General features: G+C 35.1%; 1 protein-coding gene across 8 annotated transcripts in view; it reads right to left on the bottom strand.

Moving 5' to 3' along the window:
* The window catches only part of Arb2a (ARB2 cotranscriptional regulator A), a 391209-nt gene that overhangs the window by 140156 nt on the left and 230325 nt on the right, over nt 1-20728 (bottom strand). For all 8 annotated transcript variants that reach the window (XM_090331618.1, XM_090331625.1, XM_090331624.1 and 5 more), the window contains 2 exons: nt 16779-16895; nt 8435-8519 (listed from right to left, as the gene is read on the bottom strand). In XM_090331618.1, coding sequence (XP_090187744.1) covers nt 8435-8519; nt 16779-16895 — 202 coding nt within the window. The remainder of the gene's footprint in view (nt 1-8434; nt 8520-16778; nt 16896-20728) is intronic.

Genomic DNA, 20728 nt, shown 5'->3' with positions numbered 1-20728 from the left:
TTTTCTTCTTCACAGCTAGTGCTCTACCATTTCAAGTCCACTAGTTAACTACAAATGGAGTCTTGCAGGCTTAAAGCCTTGATCCTCTAGGTCTCAGCCTCCTAAGCATCTAAGATTAAAGGTGTAAGATACCCATTTCTGCCTATAAAGCTACAATTCTTGAGCAACATGTAGTCAAAAATGGAACAGTATTATGTATGTTAATGTTTTGAAATTTAAGGTCTGTAAACATGACAAAGTACAAGTTTTTCAATTACCTAATTAATTTGAGCTAAAAATTCAACTTGTCTATACATTCTGAATGACGTAACATTTTAGAGACATTTACTGTTGAGTTTTAATTGCTGCTTGGAGAAAGTGATTATGCACCAACAAAGAAGTGATATAACTTCATACTGAAATTTCCTCAAGAAGTATTTTCTGCAGTAAAGTGAAATGACAATTTAGCAGATATTCAGAAAGTGCATCAGTAAGAATGGTCAAGCTGAGCTATTTCAACAAAGGAAAACTAGGGTTGCATCAGTAGGTTGCTTATAATTTAAATTCACCTACAGATAGCTAACATTCCACTTCATGTTCTGGTGAGGAGATGGGGTTTGGCAGTCAGGATTATGTTATCAACAGTTTCCTCCATCCAAATCAAGAAAGGCCCCTCTAAATTTAGCATTTTCCCAAGTTTAATTCATAACCAATAAAACCTTTATTACATTTGTTCTTTTTTTCTTTTTAATGGTTTCCTTTTTTTCCTATTAATTGTCATCTTTCTAATCTCCAGCAGAATAGGTTTATATCATATATTCTGGATAGGATGAAATGATAGAGATTGTCTATGACACAGTAAGCTTAAGAAATAATGTGATAGATATATGCTAAAATGTATCTGGCATTTCTTCAGCATGCAGTCTTACTGAGTACTAGTTTCAGGTATTCCTTAACAACAGGTTCAAAAGATGCTGGAAGATGGAACTGGTGCCACCTGGTCTCAAACATGTCATGCTTCTCACGCTTCAGGTCAGAAAGGAGGGGCTTGGGTTGGATGGAACTAGGGTAGCCCTGCTCACCTCTGATATCATTGACGGTGAATCTATAGTGATGTGCAAATGCTATACTATCTAAAAGGGGATGCTGCAGGAATAGCAGACTATTTTTTATTAATTTTCTGAGCCCCATAAATTGTGGTCACCATGAATCTCAGAGAAATGGCAAAGTGAATGAGGAAAAGGCCACATTTTCAAGAACCCAGAACAAGAGACTGGTGGGAAAACGAAATGAGAATAAGGGTGTTGACTTCAGAGTTAAGTAGGTACCATAATGTCTAGGTAAAGGGTCTCTGAATAGATGAACACAGTATTTGTCAGTGGGACAGAGGAGGAATGGAGTAAGTCAGGATTAGAAATAATGTACTAGGAATGCCATCTTCTCAGCAAGGCTTCTCAGGCTATCTACCTAAAAGCAAATGTCATCTCCACATATACATACTTCAGTTCTTCCCTTTCTACACTATATGTCTTCCTACTACTACCTAAATTCTAGGTGCTTTTCTTATCTGTCTTGTTCATTGTCTCCCCTACTAAACTGCACTCTGTATGGAACTATTTTTTAAAATTATTACAAAGGTAATATACAGAGGGACTACAGTTATCTATATCAGATAAAAATACACTTTTTGAATAATGTTACTCTTTCCCTCGCTCTCAGTTTTTCCCATCCTGATCCCACCTACAAATTGTATACAGTTCATTTTCAACATAGTGTTGTAACATAGTGTGTAACTGCTCCATTTGTTCACCCATTGTCCTCAATTCTTGTTCCCCCTTTACTCACTCTCCCAAAGACAGATAAATGAACAAACAATATGAAGAAAACAAAAACATCAACAGACAAAGGAATTCATTTCAATAGATACTGTTTTATGTGCTCAAATGCACATAGCTATTGTACCCTCATGCTCCTCTCCTAAGAACATACTCCTCTGGTCTCACTGTCTGTGAATGCCTAGAGTCTTATATAATTTATAGTGTCCCAATGTTGTTTTGTTTGTTTGTTTTATCATCCAATGTGTTTGTTTATAGATTTATAGGCACATTCTAGCTACCATAAATGAGGGAAACCATGCAACCTATGTTTCCTAGGTCTGGCTTCCTTCATTTACTATAATTTTTCCCCCAAGTTTTTCCATTTCTTTACAAATGGGACAATTTCATTCTTTCTGATGGAAGCATAAAATTCCATGTGTATATATAACACATTTTCTTGATCTATTTATCTATTGAGGGACATCTGGCTGATTCTAGTAGTTTGAAACATTCTAAGTAAAAATCTAGAATCACAACAAATGAAAGAAACGTTGAATTAATGAGATTCCATTAAACTTAAAGTTCCTTCATGGCAAAGGACATAGCTAACAAGTTAAACAGAAGGCCCACTGAATGGGGGAGCATTTCTACAAACTATTCATCAGACAAGGACTTAATATATATCCCAAATATCCTTTTTTATATATTTTTATTGTAATTAATAGAAGGGTTACATGATATTTGCCAGATAGATGGTGCATTAATTCCCACACATTGATACCCTTTCACATGTCTTGGTCCCCATTTCCCTACCCCCCACCCCCACCCCTCATCTTGTTTTCCCCTGTTCCTTATCCAATTTCAAATAACCAAATACAAATATATCCGATATATCAGGAAACAAAGTGAGATACTGTAACAATATGAGATAACCAAGGGACAGCAAAAGAGATGAGAGATAACATAGTACCTTAAGAACAACAATCATTCATTATATGGCTTATGTTTCTATATTCTAGAGATCCTTTCATTTAGCGTCCTACTATATGGCCTTTTGTATCAAGGTTTTGCTCTATTGTAAATCTCTGCTAGGAGAGCCCAAGGTTTCTACTGATTATGACAAATAAGGGAAACCATTGAACCTAAGTCCCTTTGAGTCTGGCTTACTTCACTTAATATGATCTTTTCTAAGTCTTTCCATTTCCTTACAAATGGGGCAATGTCATTCTTTCTGACAACAGCATAGAATTCCATTGTGTACAAATACCACATCTTGTTGATCCACTCATCAACTGAGGGACATCTAGGTTGGTTCCATATCCTTGCTATCGCAGATGAATGGAATAGAACTGAAGACCCAGATATTAAACCACAGACCTATGGCCACCTAATCTTTGACAAGGGAGCCAAAAAAATAGAATGGAAGAAAGACAGCCTCTTCAACAAGTGGTGCTGGCAGAACTGGGTAAGCACCTGCAGAAAACTAAAGTTGGATCCTTCTTTATCACCCTGTACTAGAATTAACTCCAAATATCCTTATGAGTTCAAAAAAGTTAAGCTCCTCAAGATAAGCCTTCAAAGAAACAACAAACAAATTAATAAAATGGGATAATGATTTAGAGATTTCTCAGAAGAAAAAGTAAGAATGGCTAACAGCCACATAAAGAAATGTTCAACATCTCTGGTCATAAAGGAAACACAAATCAACATTAAGATTCTACTTTACCCCAGTTTGAATGGTCAATATCAAGAAACTAATAACAAGCTGGCATGGATGTGGCCAAAAGGGAACTTTACTACATTATTGGTGGTAAATGTGAACTTATTCAATCACTCTAAAAAGAAGTTTGGAGGTTACTCAAAAGACTAAACATAGAGCTTCCCTATTATCCTGATATTCTACTCCTGGGCATTTATTTATCTGATAGATCACAAGCAAGGACACTAAAGCAACCAGCACAAACACATTCATTGCAGCATTATTTACCATAGCCAGAATATGGAATTAGCCCAGATGTCAGACTTTTATCAGTCATAATTAATTGCTGAATACCTGGCATCCGGAGGAATGAATGGTACATGGCATACACTTGCTGAATGAATGTACAGGGCCTGCATGAGCATACCTGGAGAGGACCTAGGGAACACTCAAGAGGCTAAAAGTCCATGACACTTATCCAAATGTAGCCCCAGTAGAATCATTCTGACAAAGTGTTCTGCCAATCACAGACCAGCTAGGGCAAGCTGTGCCCAGTCTGGTGAGAATTCAGAAGAATTCAGACCATGTCTGTTGTCCAACATTTCTATTTTTTTCTTTTCATCCTGTGGGAATGTCCTCAGTTAATTTATATTAACTATTTTTAGTAAGCAGTATAACACACAGGTTATTTCTGTTTTCATCTTCACCACTATACTGATATCTTTCAGTTTTATTGTTCCAAATTTTCTATCCTTTTATTTCATTTGGCTATTCCTTGTCCTCCCCCAACCCCCTGCTATGTTTTCTATCTTTCTGAGGCTTTTGTCTATGTAATGTTTAATGAGCAGTATCAATGTCACAGAGAGCATAGGAAAACATGAATAAATAAGTTGTTTATAAACAGAAGTAGAACAAGAATAAAAATGTAAGGAAGAATATTTCTTCCAATGGCTTTTTCCTCCTAATGGATTAAAATTGCCAACAATAGTTTCTAAATTAATACTAGCCTTCAAAATTCTATAATGCCTAATGAAAATAGTATTATATTACATTTTAAAGTACCTTCTTTGTGTTGAAATTGAAATATATCTCCATAAACTTCAGAAATTATCTACAGAACAATTCTATAAAAACAAGTCGGATATATATTTACAAATGCTATTATATAAGAACTGACAAGTATAAAATATGCATTAATTAATAACAGATTGATAAGCCAGAGATTCAACACTTCTCAAATATCTACCATTCATGTTATAACAACATAAAGATATAACATCATGTATATATCAGTCCTATTTAAGTATAAGGTCCAATAATGACAACTCTTTAAGAGCTGAATTGTTGAATATTGTTTTTTTCTTTTGAAAACAAGAACAAAAACCACTATTCAGAAAATAACTACTTGTTATAATTTAGGTAAAATTGTAAGTGTCTACTTTCTGTTTTTAATTTAATTATTTATAGATGAAAATATATAATAAACCTATTATAACAACAATCAATCTTTCTTGTTAAAGTTAATAGACTTAGTTATCATTAAAAAATCTCCAATATTAAATGGCTATGTGTGGCTTGCTTGCAAAGCAATCTCACTGCTATCATTTGACATTTTTAGTCAAAAGATAAAAGTATATGATAACAAGAAAAAGCTGATAATTTAACAAGCTTAAAAAAGGCTTCATTAAATTGAATATATAGTTTAAATACTCAATACTAATTTGTGGTCAGGACACAATGAAATCTTCAAATAATTTTCAAAGTATAGACTATAGGACTATTGGTCAGAGAAATTTGGGTGTTACAAAGGTACTTGAACAAGCTTTGGTTATTTTCATTTGAATTTCCCACCATCACCTCAATCAAACAGGTCATAAAACAATTTCACCATCTCTTGCCCTTAATTGATTTCTCCTCTAGCTCTCTCCTTCTGGTAATGATATTTTCATTGTCCTAGATATTTCTCACTGTGGCCTCCTCCTTTTCCACATCTAATCTATTTATCATCAAGGAGTGTGTGTTCTTCAGGAGTCTATTTGTTTTCATATCCTCTCCATTCCTGTTGCCACTGTAATTTGTAACCTGCTGAGCTTATTCTCTCTGCCTTTTTGTTCCTTCCCTTTATGCATTTATTTACTAGATAGTCCTTTCTCAAAATATTTTAATGATTAGTTGAAGGAAATTACTATTTTTTTATAAGCAAGTATGGAGAGTGTTGGCCTTAAATCTTTTCTCCTTTGACACAGTCACATATTGATGGAAGCTTCAAAGGGTATTTACTTACTCACAGAAGATCAAAAAGCTTATTCTTTTCTTTTTACACTTTGATACATTAGTCACTATGAGCTCTTACTCACTCTGTCTTCACTTTGCAAACAGTACCCAAAGCTTACTCCATGTATAATAAATATTTGAAAACTAGATGGACATATACTGTAGAGTATGCATGTATGAATGCATATGAATATATATTTATTTGAGGTTCACTATGTAGTCAGGGATGATCTAAAAGTGCACTACGTAAGCTTAGGCTGGACATGAACTCACGTTCCTGCTGCTTCTGCCTTCCAAGTGCTGGGATTACAGGCATGTACCTTCCTGTCCAGCATAAAAATCTCTTTTTGATACAATTTGTCAGAAGCCAAACTCACAGGGATAAGGTTACACATAGCAAGTTCTTTTGTAAGAAACAACTGGTCAAACAAAAGGTGAATAAATAAGAGGACTTAATTAATATAAGATCAAATGAGTATGATTAATAAGAAAACATTTTCTTTTTGATAAAATTGTCAGCAAGTTCTAGCTAGGGAGTAGAAGATCCAGTATAGAAATAAACTAAATTTTTCAGTGAGTTTTTGGATGGCTTTTTGGAAAGACAGCGCTCAGGCTCTCATCTCGAGCCCAGGACTGGCAAAAAAAAAAGGACTACAACTCAATAAAAGAAAAAAAAAAAGAGAGACGAAAGGAAGGAAGGAAGGAAAGAAGGAAAGAAAAAAACTGTAGACTCTTTCTAGAGTAATAACTAGATGTGGTTTACCCTTGACTTTTTTTTTTTTGCAAGTCCTGGGGCTTAAACTTAGGGTCCTTGAGAAAGCTCAAGGATAGTGCTTTACCACTTGAGCCACAGCACCATTTCTGGCTTTTTCTGTGTATGTGGTACTGAGGAATCGAACCCAGGTCTTCGTGCATGCTAGGCAAGCACTCCACCCCTAGGCTAAACTTCTGGCCTACCCTTGACTTTTGAGGAACATATCACCCCCTAATTTAGTGATTACAACAGTATACATTTATCAGCTGAGGTTTCGTGGGTCATAAATGTGAACATGGCTTAGCTGCCACATCTATATCTTCATAGAGTCCAGATTATGGGTTGGTTGTATCTTATTCTTTTTCTATCCCATTGCATCTAACTTTCCTGTCTACTTGTCCTTACTAATTTTTTGTTGTGTAAACTAAAGAACCAGCATCAAATTTCAAGTCAGCATCTTTATAGAAATGATTTAACTAGCTCTTCTCAAATATTACTTGAAAAGCATTGCTGTACTCATTTATCCCATCTATCTGTCTGTCTGTCTGTCTAATCTCCGAGTTGTTCTATTTGCTATACCATTAACAAAGATATAAAATTTCATTCTAATAATGAAGTTTAGTTGATGTTTACGAATTAGTTATAATGATATCTAATAATAGTTCATTACCCTAGAATTTGAACTATTCTTCAAATTATTTCCTTCAAATATATAAATACACCAGCAACTGTAATTACTTAATGACTAGCAATCACCTATGATTGATTCAATAAAGTAGTTTGTATCAAGCCTCTGCTCATTCTCCAGTAATTATGACCACAGCAAGCCCACTGTTAGTTATTAGTCATAACTAGATATTTTTGTTGTCACCCAAAATGGTTGGGAGCTGTGAAAAGTCAAAATAAGAAAGCAATAATAAATTTCACTCTTTTTTTTTATCTAGAGACTCAAGCAGACTTGGTAGGCTGGAAATAATGCTATCCTTACATTTCCCAGAGGCCAGTTCCAGTTCAGCCTCGCTCCTTGCATTGTTCTAGCTGTTTCTCCTGGGAAGTCCATCTTGCCCACTTTCCTATAGGTCCATCAGTTCATTAAAACTTACTCTTTTCTTTTTTTTTTTGCCAGTCCTGGGCTTGAGCTCAGGGCCTGAGCACTGTCCTTGGGCTTTCTCAAGGCCACAGCTCTATCACTTGAGCGACAGTACCACTTCCATCTGTATGTCATACCAAGGAATAGAACCCAGGCCTTCATGCAAGCTAGGTGAGCACTCTACCACTAAACAAAATTTCTGACCCCTAATATTTATTTATTTATTTTTGTGAGTCATGAGGCTTGAACTGGGCCAGGGCGCTGTCCCTGAGCTCTTCAGCCTTACCCTTGAGCCAAGCCCCACTTCCCATTTTCTAGAAGTTAGTTGGAGATAAGAGTCTCAGGTCCTTTTGTGACTGGGCTGGCTTTGAACCTTGATTCTCAGACCTCAGCCTTTTGAGTAGCTAGGATTATAGGTGTGAGCCACCCTGCCTGGCTCTACAACTTATTTTTGATAAAGTGTTTAGGCTAAAGAACAGCCTTGACTACCCAACATATCAAAGGCTTGTGCTCAGAGACAAATATCCTCTGAAAGCTTCTGTATGGCTCTTCACTCTTTGTCTTTTACACATTGTCTTACCTCGCTAAACTTCAGAAGCAACCATCTATATTACCCCTGTATTTTTACAAATAGTCACTTTACTGATTCTGTTGGTAGGTATTTCATAGAACGCTAACAAATTTAGGCATTGGATTAGAAACATGCAGTACGTTATCCATAATGTATTCAGTAATTCAAGGAAAAACAATATATTTAATTACAAAAAATTTCCCTGGCATACTTTTACCTTAACCCACCACATCTTTTATCAAACACATACCTGCAGAGACTCGAGGACAGTCAGGGAGCATGGACTCCACGGAGGTGTCTAATGGTTCTGAGCTAGAAACCCAATTGCAGCATTTCTGCAATGGAACATAGAATATACTGTTGAAACATATCAAACCAAGACTAAGTTTTGAGAGAGAAGAGGTAAATTTATCCCATGAACTAAATTACTGGAATTGTATTCATTTTCTTTATGCTTTACTTTTTTGTAGGTAAATATTCAAAGATGATGGTAAAAATTACCTTTTACAAATCAGATCATCTGATGATATCAAGAAAGCACATGGGCTGGGCATGTGACTTAGTGGTAGAGTGTTTGCCTAGTATACATAAAACTGTGGGCTGAATTCCTCAATACCACATGTATAGAAAAAGTTGGAAGTGATGCTGTGGCTCCAGTGGTGGAGTGCTAGCCTTGAGCAAAAGAAGGTCAGGGACAGTGTTTAGGCCCTGAGTTCAAGCCCTAGGACTGGCAAAAAAGAAAAAAAAAAAGGCACGTAAATCTGTGAATCATGATGTAATGTATTTTCAAAAACATGTTAGATGGATAAGAAATAAATATAAGGATTATAATTAAGGAAAAACTTAAAAGATGTCTTTTAAACTTTTAAGGTAAATATTAATTTGAATATGCAAAAGAATAGCTAATTTCTGACCTTTACTCTTTGTCTGTGAGATACCAGAAGAAGTAAACTTCAAAAAATCTCTCCTGTGTAAGTATGCATTCTTTAATTTTTTACTTTGACCTACTCTGATGAAGGTTACAACAAAATAGTAACACATAAAGACAACATAATGACTTATAGTGGTGTATCTGAGGACAGAAAGCTTTAAAAATTAATAATCAATCTCTCAGGCAGTGATTATCTGTAACTCAGCCAAATAAAATAAAAGTACTCTATATTTCTTTTGTACATTGTAAGTTTACATTTGAATCTGGTTTATAAGACTTAAAAAAATTCCCAACACACACACACACACACACATGTGTGTGCGCGCGCACACACACACACACACACACACACACACACACACACACACACACACAATGAGTTTCCAGACAGATTTCATTTTAAAAGAAATCATCCCATCAATCATGTTGGAAAAATCGGTGATTGCTATTCTGGTAAACAAGCATGTATTGTGTATTTTTAGATGCTTGCTGCCCTGGTTGTGCACCATGGAATCCGTCCTCACTGTAGAAAGATCCTTGACTGGTAGATCAAGTGTCTTATTGTATTTCCTTAATTCATTCTGTCTGGAAGAAGATGTCAGCTGTGTTGCAGTGAGGAGAGAATTTCAAAGGCCCCAGTCCCCACCAATAAACGCTGAGGAATGGCTTTTGAATAGATTTGTCAAGGCAACCCTACTGTTCTGGGACCAGAGAGAGCAGGAATAATATAAAGGAAGGTTGCTGTATGAGATTAGAAAGTGAAGTTCACAAAGCATGGCAGATTTTTGTAAGAAACAGTGGATCAATGAAACTATTGAACTGTGCGGGAAGAAAAAAAACCCATGAAAACAAACACAACATATAGTTGTGTCCTTAAATATGTTCTCTATTTTTATATTTAAAATGGAAATACTTTTCAGTATTACAAAGTTTTATGGTTTTAAAATGGATACATGTTCTATAATGTGCACTCCTAATTTTAATTAGCAGCTGAATGCAAGCCAGTAGAAATAATAAAGAAAATAGGATTTTAGAAGATAGTTCATACATTTGAAATAATTGAAATAAGTAAAATTAATATCACCATTGACAGAATACCACATCAGAGAATTCTGGATAATGCAGAAGATTAGCACACAATTAGCCAGCTTTTATATACAATGTGACACTCGCTTGTAAGAAATAAGTATTCTCCAAAGCAGTGTCAAGATATGTAAATGGATGATTTGTTTTATCATTCATCACAGCCCCTAATAAATTCAAAAATCATGACTTCTATAGGTACTAAAAATAGGCTCCCAATGATACAGGGAGATAGCTTCAATGAAGAATGACTTTCTCTTTTTCTTAAACAATTCAGTCTTTTCAATGACAGCAATTAGCCCCACCAACAGACAGGCAGCGATTAGATATATATTTTAATTATTATTCATCCTACTGCTACCTCCAAATCTGATGAAAGTCGGCGATTACCCAGGTGATATGCCAGTCTGAATACTGCTCACCTATGTAAAATTATGTTTTACAGAATTTTCTAGTATTAATAAAAGTGATGACACATTATAATATGTGAGTGTGAAATCATTTTTCTAACTCATCATTGACTTTGAAAAGGTGAACAAAATGAACTTTTGCCCATTTTTTTTACAGATCATCTTTAGCTCAAACAACATATAGGCTAACATTTTATGATTCTGAAATCTTAGTTCTTATCAAGCCTTGAGTGTAAGCCTTTGATGTCTCACAAAAAGTGAGACAGAAGTTAATCCACCTATAGTTAAAATGAATATGCTCAAATGTTTTATGAAAAGGCAGAGTGCCTTATGTAGAACTGTAAAAATTCTGAACTATGTTTGAAGTTTTATATGTATAGCTACATGCTTGTGATATCCTCATACCACTGGAAAAATATATAGAGAACAGGGAAAATCAAGTAAACAATACTTATAATAGGATAGAGTAAAATAAAATGCATAAACAATGAAAAATAAAAGCATGTAAAGAAATATGTACAGCTATAACCAACAAATTCAGTGTTTGAAATCCTAACGTATTTCTCCCTCTCCTGAGAAGTTTGTATAATTTAAAAACCAAATAAAAATATAGGCAATAAAGTGTTTCTTAAGAATAAGTATCTTCGGTTTAAAAGATCACTTGCTCTGTAGTTTTGCATTTTCCATAAAAAATCAATGTTAATAACATCTTTAATTAAAAAATAAAAATGGAATGAAAATTTAAAGAACATTAGGATTTGGCATACTGTATTTAAAGAGAAAGTAATTATTTCTATGTCAGGTATATTAGAGACATTTGCTTTGCTTGTTGAGTATATTGCTTGTGCTTGACTTGTATTAATCATTGTTTAAAACCTAATCTTCATATAAAAGGCTTTTGTCCTCAGACAAATAGCACTGCCATCTACCTGTTTCCTTTGTAGGACCTGCACATCCAGCCAAAAGGGCACAGGAAGATTCATAGGCAGAACTATACTACTTACTGACTTGCTAGAAATTTCCAGATTCTGCGGTTTTGTTAGGAGTAAGCCATACAACTCAGCTTTGATAGTGCTGGATTATTTTTTTGTGAGATACTCTGAGGAGGCAGCTGACTTCAATTACTTCTTACCTCCTCCAGCACTTAGGCTTAGTGTTTTAGATGAGAGTGGATCACTCGGCATGATGGTGTGACTGTCAAATGTAGCCCTATTCAACTCCCCACCCCCCCTCTTTCTCCACTCTCGAGAAACTATCATTTACATTCACATCTTTTTCCAGAAAGTAGATGGAACTCCAGATCATATGGAGGAAAATAACGAAGTTCAAAAAGCCAATTACACTTAATACCCACACACACACAGACACACACACTTGCACACACAGGCACACACACATGCACACACAAACAGGGGCAGGCGTGTGACAGAAGGAGTGATGGTCATAGGGTACACTGTATGCATTTATGAAAATGTTTCAAGGAACCTGCTTTGGAAAATTAATGCAGAAGCACTGGTGGCTCACACCTTTAATCCCAGCAACTGTGGAGGCTGAGACATGAGGACTGGGATGCAAATTCAGCCCAAGCAGATACATCTAAGAGACTCTTATCTCCAATTAACCACCTCAGTGGAGCTGTGGCTCTAGAGATAGTAAAGTGCTAACCTTGAGCAAAGCCAAAGCCCTGAATTCAAGCCCATGACTGATGAAAAAGAAAGTTTAAAATTCAAAAGTAATTTATGAATATATTTAAAAGTCTGTCTTTTGATAAATTGAGTCTTAATATAAACAATAGCTTTACATTAAATAATTTGATATAACTTTTATAATATATTAATGCTTAACATAGTAACTTTATTACATTAGTCCAAACATATTCCCCCTCACTGTTTTAGAATTGTTTTTAGAATGGTAGTAATGACCTACCACAGATTTACTTACAAACTTAAAGCAAATTTCCGTAAAATAGAAAAGTTAATCAAGAGGATAACAGTCCTGAGACTTTCTCTACTGTCAAAGTTTTATTTTCTGTGGATAATGGTCTAGCTTACCCAAGGTATTTTGGGGCCATAGTGGCATTTGAAAAGTATTTGTTATCCTGCTGAGTTTTTCTTTTAAGGGGAGGTATTTGAGTTTGAACTTATGTGCTAACACTTGAGCCATACCTTAAGCACTTTTTTCTTTGCTTTAATTATTATCCTTTAATTAATTAGTTGATTAATTTTGGGGAATTCAGTCCTTTAGATGGAAAGTATGAAGGAGTTTATTCTTTTTAAAAAATGAATAATGAATTCAACTTTAGTGAGAAGTATTTATAAAATAAACCTAAATCAATTTTGCTGTATTTATCACCTAGAATGAGACTTTCATGAAGAATTTTGGTTGAAAATAGAGTGAACCAAGATTTTTATTTTGAACCAGGTATGTACAGGGAAAAAGTTACTAAATGCTGATTTTTTTTTCTTGACAGGAAAACCTGTATTTATTTGTATACTTGTTGAATCAAATTAGCAAATTCTCATTTCTGAGCAGCAGAGTGTTACTATATAAAACAATAATATTCTAAATGTCTCTAAAATGCTGAGAGTTAAAATTATGTACTATTTAGAGAACTTACACATGTGTCAAAATACATAAATGTACATATAAGTGTATATATCTATCCACATATATAGGACATATATACCTATACACACTATATGCTCAATAAAATGGTCTAAATGGTGATTTATTAATCTTTTTTTTTACAAAGCTGTTCCAAGTCACTTGCTTTAAGAACAAGTAACACTTAAATATTTTCTTTTTTTTGTTAAGTTGGGCTGACATTCATTTCAAACTGTAGCTTAATAGATCTTTGCTCAACAAAAAGATGGGGAAATAAATTAATTTCTACTTAACAATTTCCGTTTGGAGGGAGGAGAAGAGGTTAAAAAAAATCTTCCCAAGAATATGTTCAATTACTGGGCAGAAGACACTGAGCTTGGATTCAAACCTGTGGGAAGACTCTTTGTACTAAAAACTCAGCCCAAGGACACACATTTTTTTGTCATCCTCTTCATAGCTGGCTCTGGAGCAGTTCCTCCCACACCTCTTATTCAGCAGGCAAAAATCTGCGGCTGAGGCCTGAGCTCCTCCCTACCATGCCACCTCTTTCCAGCCTTTGGATTTGGAAACGTTTGGTCACTTTATTGGATTTATTAAAAAAATAATTTTATTTATTTATTTATTTTGTTCACATGGTTCCAAGAAATCAAAATAGGGCAAGGCCTCATGCAAGCTAGACAAGTACTCTACCACCAAGCCACATTCCTAGGCCTGATTTATTAATCTTGCTACTTACAATGCTGGTGCATTAAAATATTTATATGAGAGGCAGGCTCCAGTGCCTCATACCCGTAATCCCAGCTACTTAGGAGGCTGAGATTCACAGAATCATAATTCAAAACCAGACAGTGAAGAAAGCCTGTTAGACTCCAATAAAATAACCAGCAAGAAGCTGGGTTATAGGCCTGATTCAAGTAATAGAATACCAGTTGAGCAACCAAGCCAAAACAAGTGTTCAAATCCAGGTCATCTACCCAAAACGTCTACATTACTTATTCAGGAAGTTGCTGTCTATCGCTCAACACTTAAAGTTGTTGTCTATGTTTCAATATTTCCAAAACCCCAGCAAATAGGAGCAAGAACTGACAACTGGGCCTGCATCAAATTTAAAAGTTTCTGCAGAGAATTGTCGGAATAAAGAGACAATCTCCAGAATGTGGGAAAATATTAATATTTATTTACCATCTAATACCTATTTAATATCTACCTACTTGCATGATAAAAATTAATATAAAAACTTACAAAGAACTCAAAATATTAAGCAACTAAACAACAAATCATCCAAGTTTACAATAATCCAAGATTTACAAATAATCCAAAATTATAGGTGTGAGGTACTAGAACCTGCCTCTTATATAAATGTTTTAATGCATCAGCATATTAAGTAGCAAGTGAACTGAATACACATTTCTCAGGATCACAAATGACTAATTAATATATGAAGAAAATAGTTTAACATCCTTAGCTACGAAGGAAATGCAAGTCAAAACAACCCTGAGATTCTATCTCACCTCAGTCACAAAGGCATTCATCAATAAAACAAATAATGACAAATTCTGACCAGGATGTGGTACAGGAAAGGAAGCCTTATATACTGTTTGTAGGAATATAAACTTGTGTAAAAACTATACAACTCAGTATGGAGGTTCCTCAAAAAAATAGAACTACCATGTGATCCAGTTATACTGTAGTTGAGGATACAGGCACACTGCCAGAGAAATTTAATTCAACATGCAATAGAGATATCTGTATACCCATCTTTACAGCAGCATTATTCACAATTGCCAATATGGAAGAAATGACTGTATAAAGGAATATGGCACACATGCACACACAGTGGAGTACTAGTCAGTCATAAAGAATTAAATTATGTGGGAAATGGATTAGAAAAACAAATACTGCATGTGTGCTTGTATTCACCTAGACCTAAAAACACCAATATAATGTGGTTGTAAAGAGGGGATTTTTTGTAGGGTGTGGAGACACCAATGAGTAGGCAGAGAAAGGAGAAGGTGATAGGAGGTTAATATAATTGATGCACATTATGTTTGTATAGAAGTGAAACTTACTAAAAACTCTTAAAAAGGAGAAGGGAAAAGAAAGGTGGGTTAAGAAAAAATAATCAGTCATAATCAGTAGAAACCTTGGGCTCTACTAGCAGAGATTTGCAATAGAGCAAAATCTTGATACATAAGGACATATAATGTGAAGCTAATTGAAAGGACCTCCAGGATAGTGAAACAAAAGCCATATAATGAATGATTGTTGTCCTTAATGTACTATGTTGTCTCTCATTTCCTTTGCTGTCCCTTGGTTATCTCATATTGGTATAGTATCTCACTTTGTTATCTGATTTATTGAATTTATTTGTAGTTGGATATTTGAAATTTGATAGGGAAGGGGGGAAAACCAAGACGGGTGGGGGGTGTGGGGGGGAGGGAAACGGGTACCAAGACATGTGAAAGGGTATCAATGTATGTGAATTAATGCACCTTCTATCTGGCAAATATCATGTAACCCTTTTACTAATTACAATAAAAAAATATAGGAGGTGAATCTGATCAAATTACATTATGCATATGTAAGTTGAATATCAAAGTGAAACTTTTTTACACAATTAAATTATGCTAATACAAAAAATAAAATTCCTTTAGTGGAAACTGGGGAGAAATACATGAATTATTTTCTTCAAACATTGAGACTTTTAAAACATGAAGTTACACAAAGGAGAAACATGAAAAGCCATGTGGACAGAAAATATCTGTGTGCTAAAATAAATTTAAATAACTCTTTATATGATCATAACATTATAATAAGTAGAGTAAAAATATTTTAGACTGTTACTTTAGTTACTATGGCTGATTGTTTATTATGGTTCTTATTGATTTATTATGAAGTGGCTGATGTCAATTACTTACAATACCAAAAACGTAGATATAAACAAAAAGTTAGTTAGATTTCTGTAATAAGACAAAAAAAAATAACAGGCTGAGAGTTCTGATAAAGATAAGAAGAGCATGCTCAGTGAGTCCTTGTGTTTTTCAGGTTCAGCAGCCTTTAGGGAGTGTGAAAAGATGCTTTCTTAGCTTGAGGCTGGATCACAGCCAGTCACTGGATTTTTTTTATCTGAGTTAGAGGGTCTGGCAGAGCATTCAGCTTTTTACTTCTCCCCTTACAAGCAGCAGCAAGCCAATGAGTTTCAGAGTAGTTATTCCAGATCATGCATCCGGAAGACAAAACTGAGTGTCTATTAAGTATCTTTCTTACAGTTAAGTGGCTCCAGTGCTAAGTAACTACTGGACAAGTTAAATATTAAACTTTTCTCAGTCCAAATTCTAATATATGTTATTTGCACACAAAATAATACCACAGAAAGCCATATGGGAAGAAGAGGATACTTAAGACCTATTTGTTTTTCTATAATTACTTTAGCCATACCTGGCCTTTCCTATTCTGTTTCAGTGCTCTGTGTCTGGAAGGGAGTGGAGTGTGGTGGTAGGAAGTGATATGTCAAGATACAAAGGCTCCCACCATTCATCTCAGCATCCAACAAAACCAGGTCTCACCTCTCTCATCCATTCTCGGATGGTTTTGCCAGCTTCTTGATGCCACACATTGTGAACAGAGTCTGTCAATGCCACAGCAGTTACCTTGCTTTTTACATCAGCTTCTCGTTGAATCATCTGTTTTAAAAAAGAAAAATGAAATATTGGCTATATTTTCTTTCTTACTGGATGCAGCCTGCTTAGTCATAGATAATAATATTGTATTAGATATGAAAAAGGCATATGCATCTCTGGCTCAAAGTTGCTCTTTTCTATATTGAACACATACTCTATTCTTGTCTATAGATATGAAAAGACCTGATATATTCTTTTAAAAAGATAATACTGCTTAAGTCTTAGAACTACACAGATCTATTATTTTCCACATGGTTTGACAATTCTAGGATTAAAAGGATCACAGGAGAATCCCTGAGGATTTCTTTTACAGATTTCTTCTACCACTTTCTATTCCAGTGCTTTAGGGAAGTTAGCACCTGGAGTTCACTGTTAGCTACTTATGACTAACTTCTACTAATTTCAGTAGATGGCACACCAATGAAGAAAGACATTTTGCTTTGACTTCTTCAATTTAACCAGCTTGTTGTCAACATGGCTTTCCATGGTGACTTAAATGGTCACAAAGATCGCTTTCTTTCAAAGTCTATCAATATTATTTTGCTTTACAAATACCTCTTTTTGTCAGCATGCTATTACATTTTTACTTTTTCTGTAGATGTGTGTGTTTGTGTGTGTGTGTGTGTGTGTGTGTGTGTGTGTGTGTGTGTCTTTCTTCTAAAAAGAAAATGTTGCATTGCTCAAATATACCAATGAAATCACTGATGGCATATGAGTTAAGGATATTAAAACTTAAAATTTCTTCATTGAAAGAACCCCAAAGTATTTTAATCTACTACTGGGAGGAATTATGCAGGCTTGCTTCACCATGCTTTCTTCCAGACCTTGCAGTGATGTATCCAACAGTCTCTTCATAAGTGCCCACCCCCATCATTTAACAAATTCTTCAACTGTCTTCTACATTGGTTCACTGTTGTAATTGCCCCAAGATTTCATTTCTTCCAGAACTTTTCCAGTTTCTATTTTTAATAAAAGAGAACTTGAGGACTGATTTACTTTGGGGCTTAAAAAAGCTTTTGTTAAAAGCCATATAATGAGTGATTGTTGTCCTTAATGTACTATGTTATCTCTCATCTCTTTTGCTGTCCCTTGGTTATCTCATATCATTACAGTATCTCCGTTTGTTATCTGATATATTGGATATATTTGTATTTGGTTATTTGAAATTGGATAGGGAAGGGGGGAAAACAATATGAGGGGTGGAGGTGGTGGGGAGGGAAATGGGGACCAAGACATGAGAAAGGATATCAATGTATGTGAATTAATGCACCTTCTATCTGGTGAATATAATGTAACCCTTCTATTATTATATACATATACATATATATATATATATATATCTTTTGATAGGAGACTCTGTCATAAAGACTTCGGGGGCCAGGAGTTTAGCCTAGTGGTAGAGTGCTTGACTAGCATGTATGAAGGCCCGAGTTTGATTTCTCAGTATCATATACATAGAAAAAAGCCAGAAATGGTGCTGTGGCTCAAGTGGTAGAGCTATAGCCTTGAGAAATCCCAAGGACAGTGCCCAGGCCCTGAGTTCAAGGCCCAGGATTGACACACACACACACAAAAACACCGACATATCTCTAGTCCAGAGACTTAGATTTCGAAAAGTAGGAATCTAAAACGAATAAGTCTTCTAAACTATAGGAGAAGAAAACATGAGTTGGCTTCATCCTCAATTGACATAATAAATAATTTTTAAGTACTTGGCCTAGTAGCCTTTGCATAGTAGATAATTACTTCTTTTTTCATATTTTATTATAATTAATAGAAGGGTTACATGATATTTGCCAGATAGGAGGTGCATTGATACCCTTTCACATGTCATCGCTTCTCGGCCTTTTGGCTAAAATCAAGTGATAATTACTTCTTAAAATTTCAAGTCCAAGGTGTTTCTTAAAAGAGAAGAGTATGGTGAGGGAGTAGAAGGCAAAAGATTTACATGATCTGAAGAGAAGGCAGAGTATGGCTAGTGTGGCAAGGGACAGCGCTGCGTATCTGTATATGCAGATTCATATCTATATTGATCTCTACCTCACATGTTTTAAACTGAGAAAATGTTAAAGCCTTCCACCAGAAAAAGCTATCACCTTGTATTTTTGCATTTTGACATGTGTTACACATGTGTACTATTAAGAGTTACAGCATGTGAATTACTTGTACAGGAAAAGACTATTCTGAAAGAAAATCAAATAACATATGTTTCCTTCAGATTAGCATCTGACACTTCTGCCCAATTGTAAGCCTGAGGACTATTACTGCTGTATGATCATGAATGAATGGCTTCAACAGTACAGTGGAGGGCTGCGATTATGTAAATATATACTAATATATTATCAATGCATTGTATATTATTTGATATATTAACTCCTTCTAGAGCCCTTTCTGCTGAAGATTTCAGATAAGACTGTTTCAAAGATCTGAAAAGAATTAAAATCTGATGCTTCATCATGCTTTTATTTTTCATATTACAATTGCACTGGGCATGCCTACTTGAGTGTAAGCTTTATGAGGTTTTTACCAATGATAATACTTTCACCAAACTCCTACTAGGTGTTCACAAATACCTGTAAATGTCCTCATATGGCATTCTGCACCATGCTGTGGGCCCACTAGTTGATAAGTGTGCATTGAACCAAGAAAACTAACCAGCTGGCACTGGGTTTTAATATGTCACATGCCACTTACTTACTCATTTATTGATAATTGTATCCCAAGAGCACACCAGTCATCAACAAATCTCATCTGTACTGGAACACAAAAACTTCATGACCCAAAGCACTTGTACCTCGTGTGCATGTCGAGTATATGTGAAGACTAATAAACTGTCTAGCAAAAGAAACTCAGACCAATATGACAACCAGCTCTTCCAGATCACACCTAATCCACATTCACAACTTGTTTTTTGAAAGTCAAAATTATTTTCTTCTTTATTTTTATTATTATCTTTGTAGCTCCACAAAAGTGTTGCCATTTAACAAAGTGGTTTCAGAATACTGTGTATCTTCATCAATGTCATCCTTGAATTGACGCATTTTTGTTAATACATTACAGTTGTATATACTTAAATACCCTCCAGATATTTTCTTATGAGTTATTCAGCTAAATCTAGTCTCTACATACAAAAGAAAAGATGCATGCTTTGTCTCTCTGGGCCTAACTTACTTCACTTAACATAATTTTAATAGGTCTTTCCATGTCTTCACAAATGGTACATTCTTTCCATTGGATGAGTAAAATTCCATTTTGTATATATACCACATTTTCTTGTTCCAATTGTCCATTAAGGGACATTTGGGAAAATTCCATACCTTGGGTATGGTGAATGATGCTGCAATAAAGATGGTTATGCTGGTAGCTTTACTTTTCCTGGTTTGTAACCTTCTGGGTGGAACTGCTGTTTTATGTTTAAGTTTTTTTTTTTTTTTGAGGAATCTCCATACTGCTTTCCAGAGTGGTTCAACAAGAAAAGTCAATTTTTTTTTGCCAGTCCTGGGGCGGGCCTTGAACTCAGGGCCTGAGCACTGTCCTTGGGCCTTCTCTAGGCTAAAACTTTACCACTTGAGCCACAGCACCACTTCCGGCTTTTTTCTACATATGTGGTACCAAGGAATCGAATCCAGGTCTTCGTGCATGCTAGGTAAGCACTCTACCGCTAGGCCAAACTCTTGGCCCAGAAAAGTCAAAAAATTTAAGTAAACAGTGCTGGTAAGTTTAATTAAAGGGCTTTGAAGTCAGAACAAACACTTGTTTCAAATCTTTACTCTGCATTTCTGGTAAGGATATCTACAGTATATTATTTCAATTATTTCTGTACCTCAATCTCTTCA

This window comes from Megascapheus bottae, chromosome 4 (assembly GCF_031878675.1).
Source record: "Megascapheus bottae isolate mThoBot1 chromosome 4, mThoBot2.hap1, whole genome shotgun sequence".
In the NCBI taxonomy this organism is placed as follows: domain Eukaryota; kingdom Metazoa; phylum Chordata; class Mammalia; order Rodentia; family Geomyidae; genus Megascapheus; species Megascapheus bottae.
Note: the sequence above shows the minus strand (reverse complement) of the source record. Positions and strands in the feature narration are given on the sequence as shown.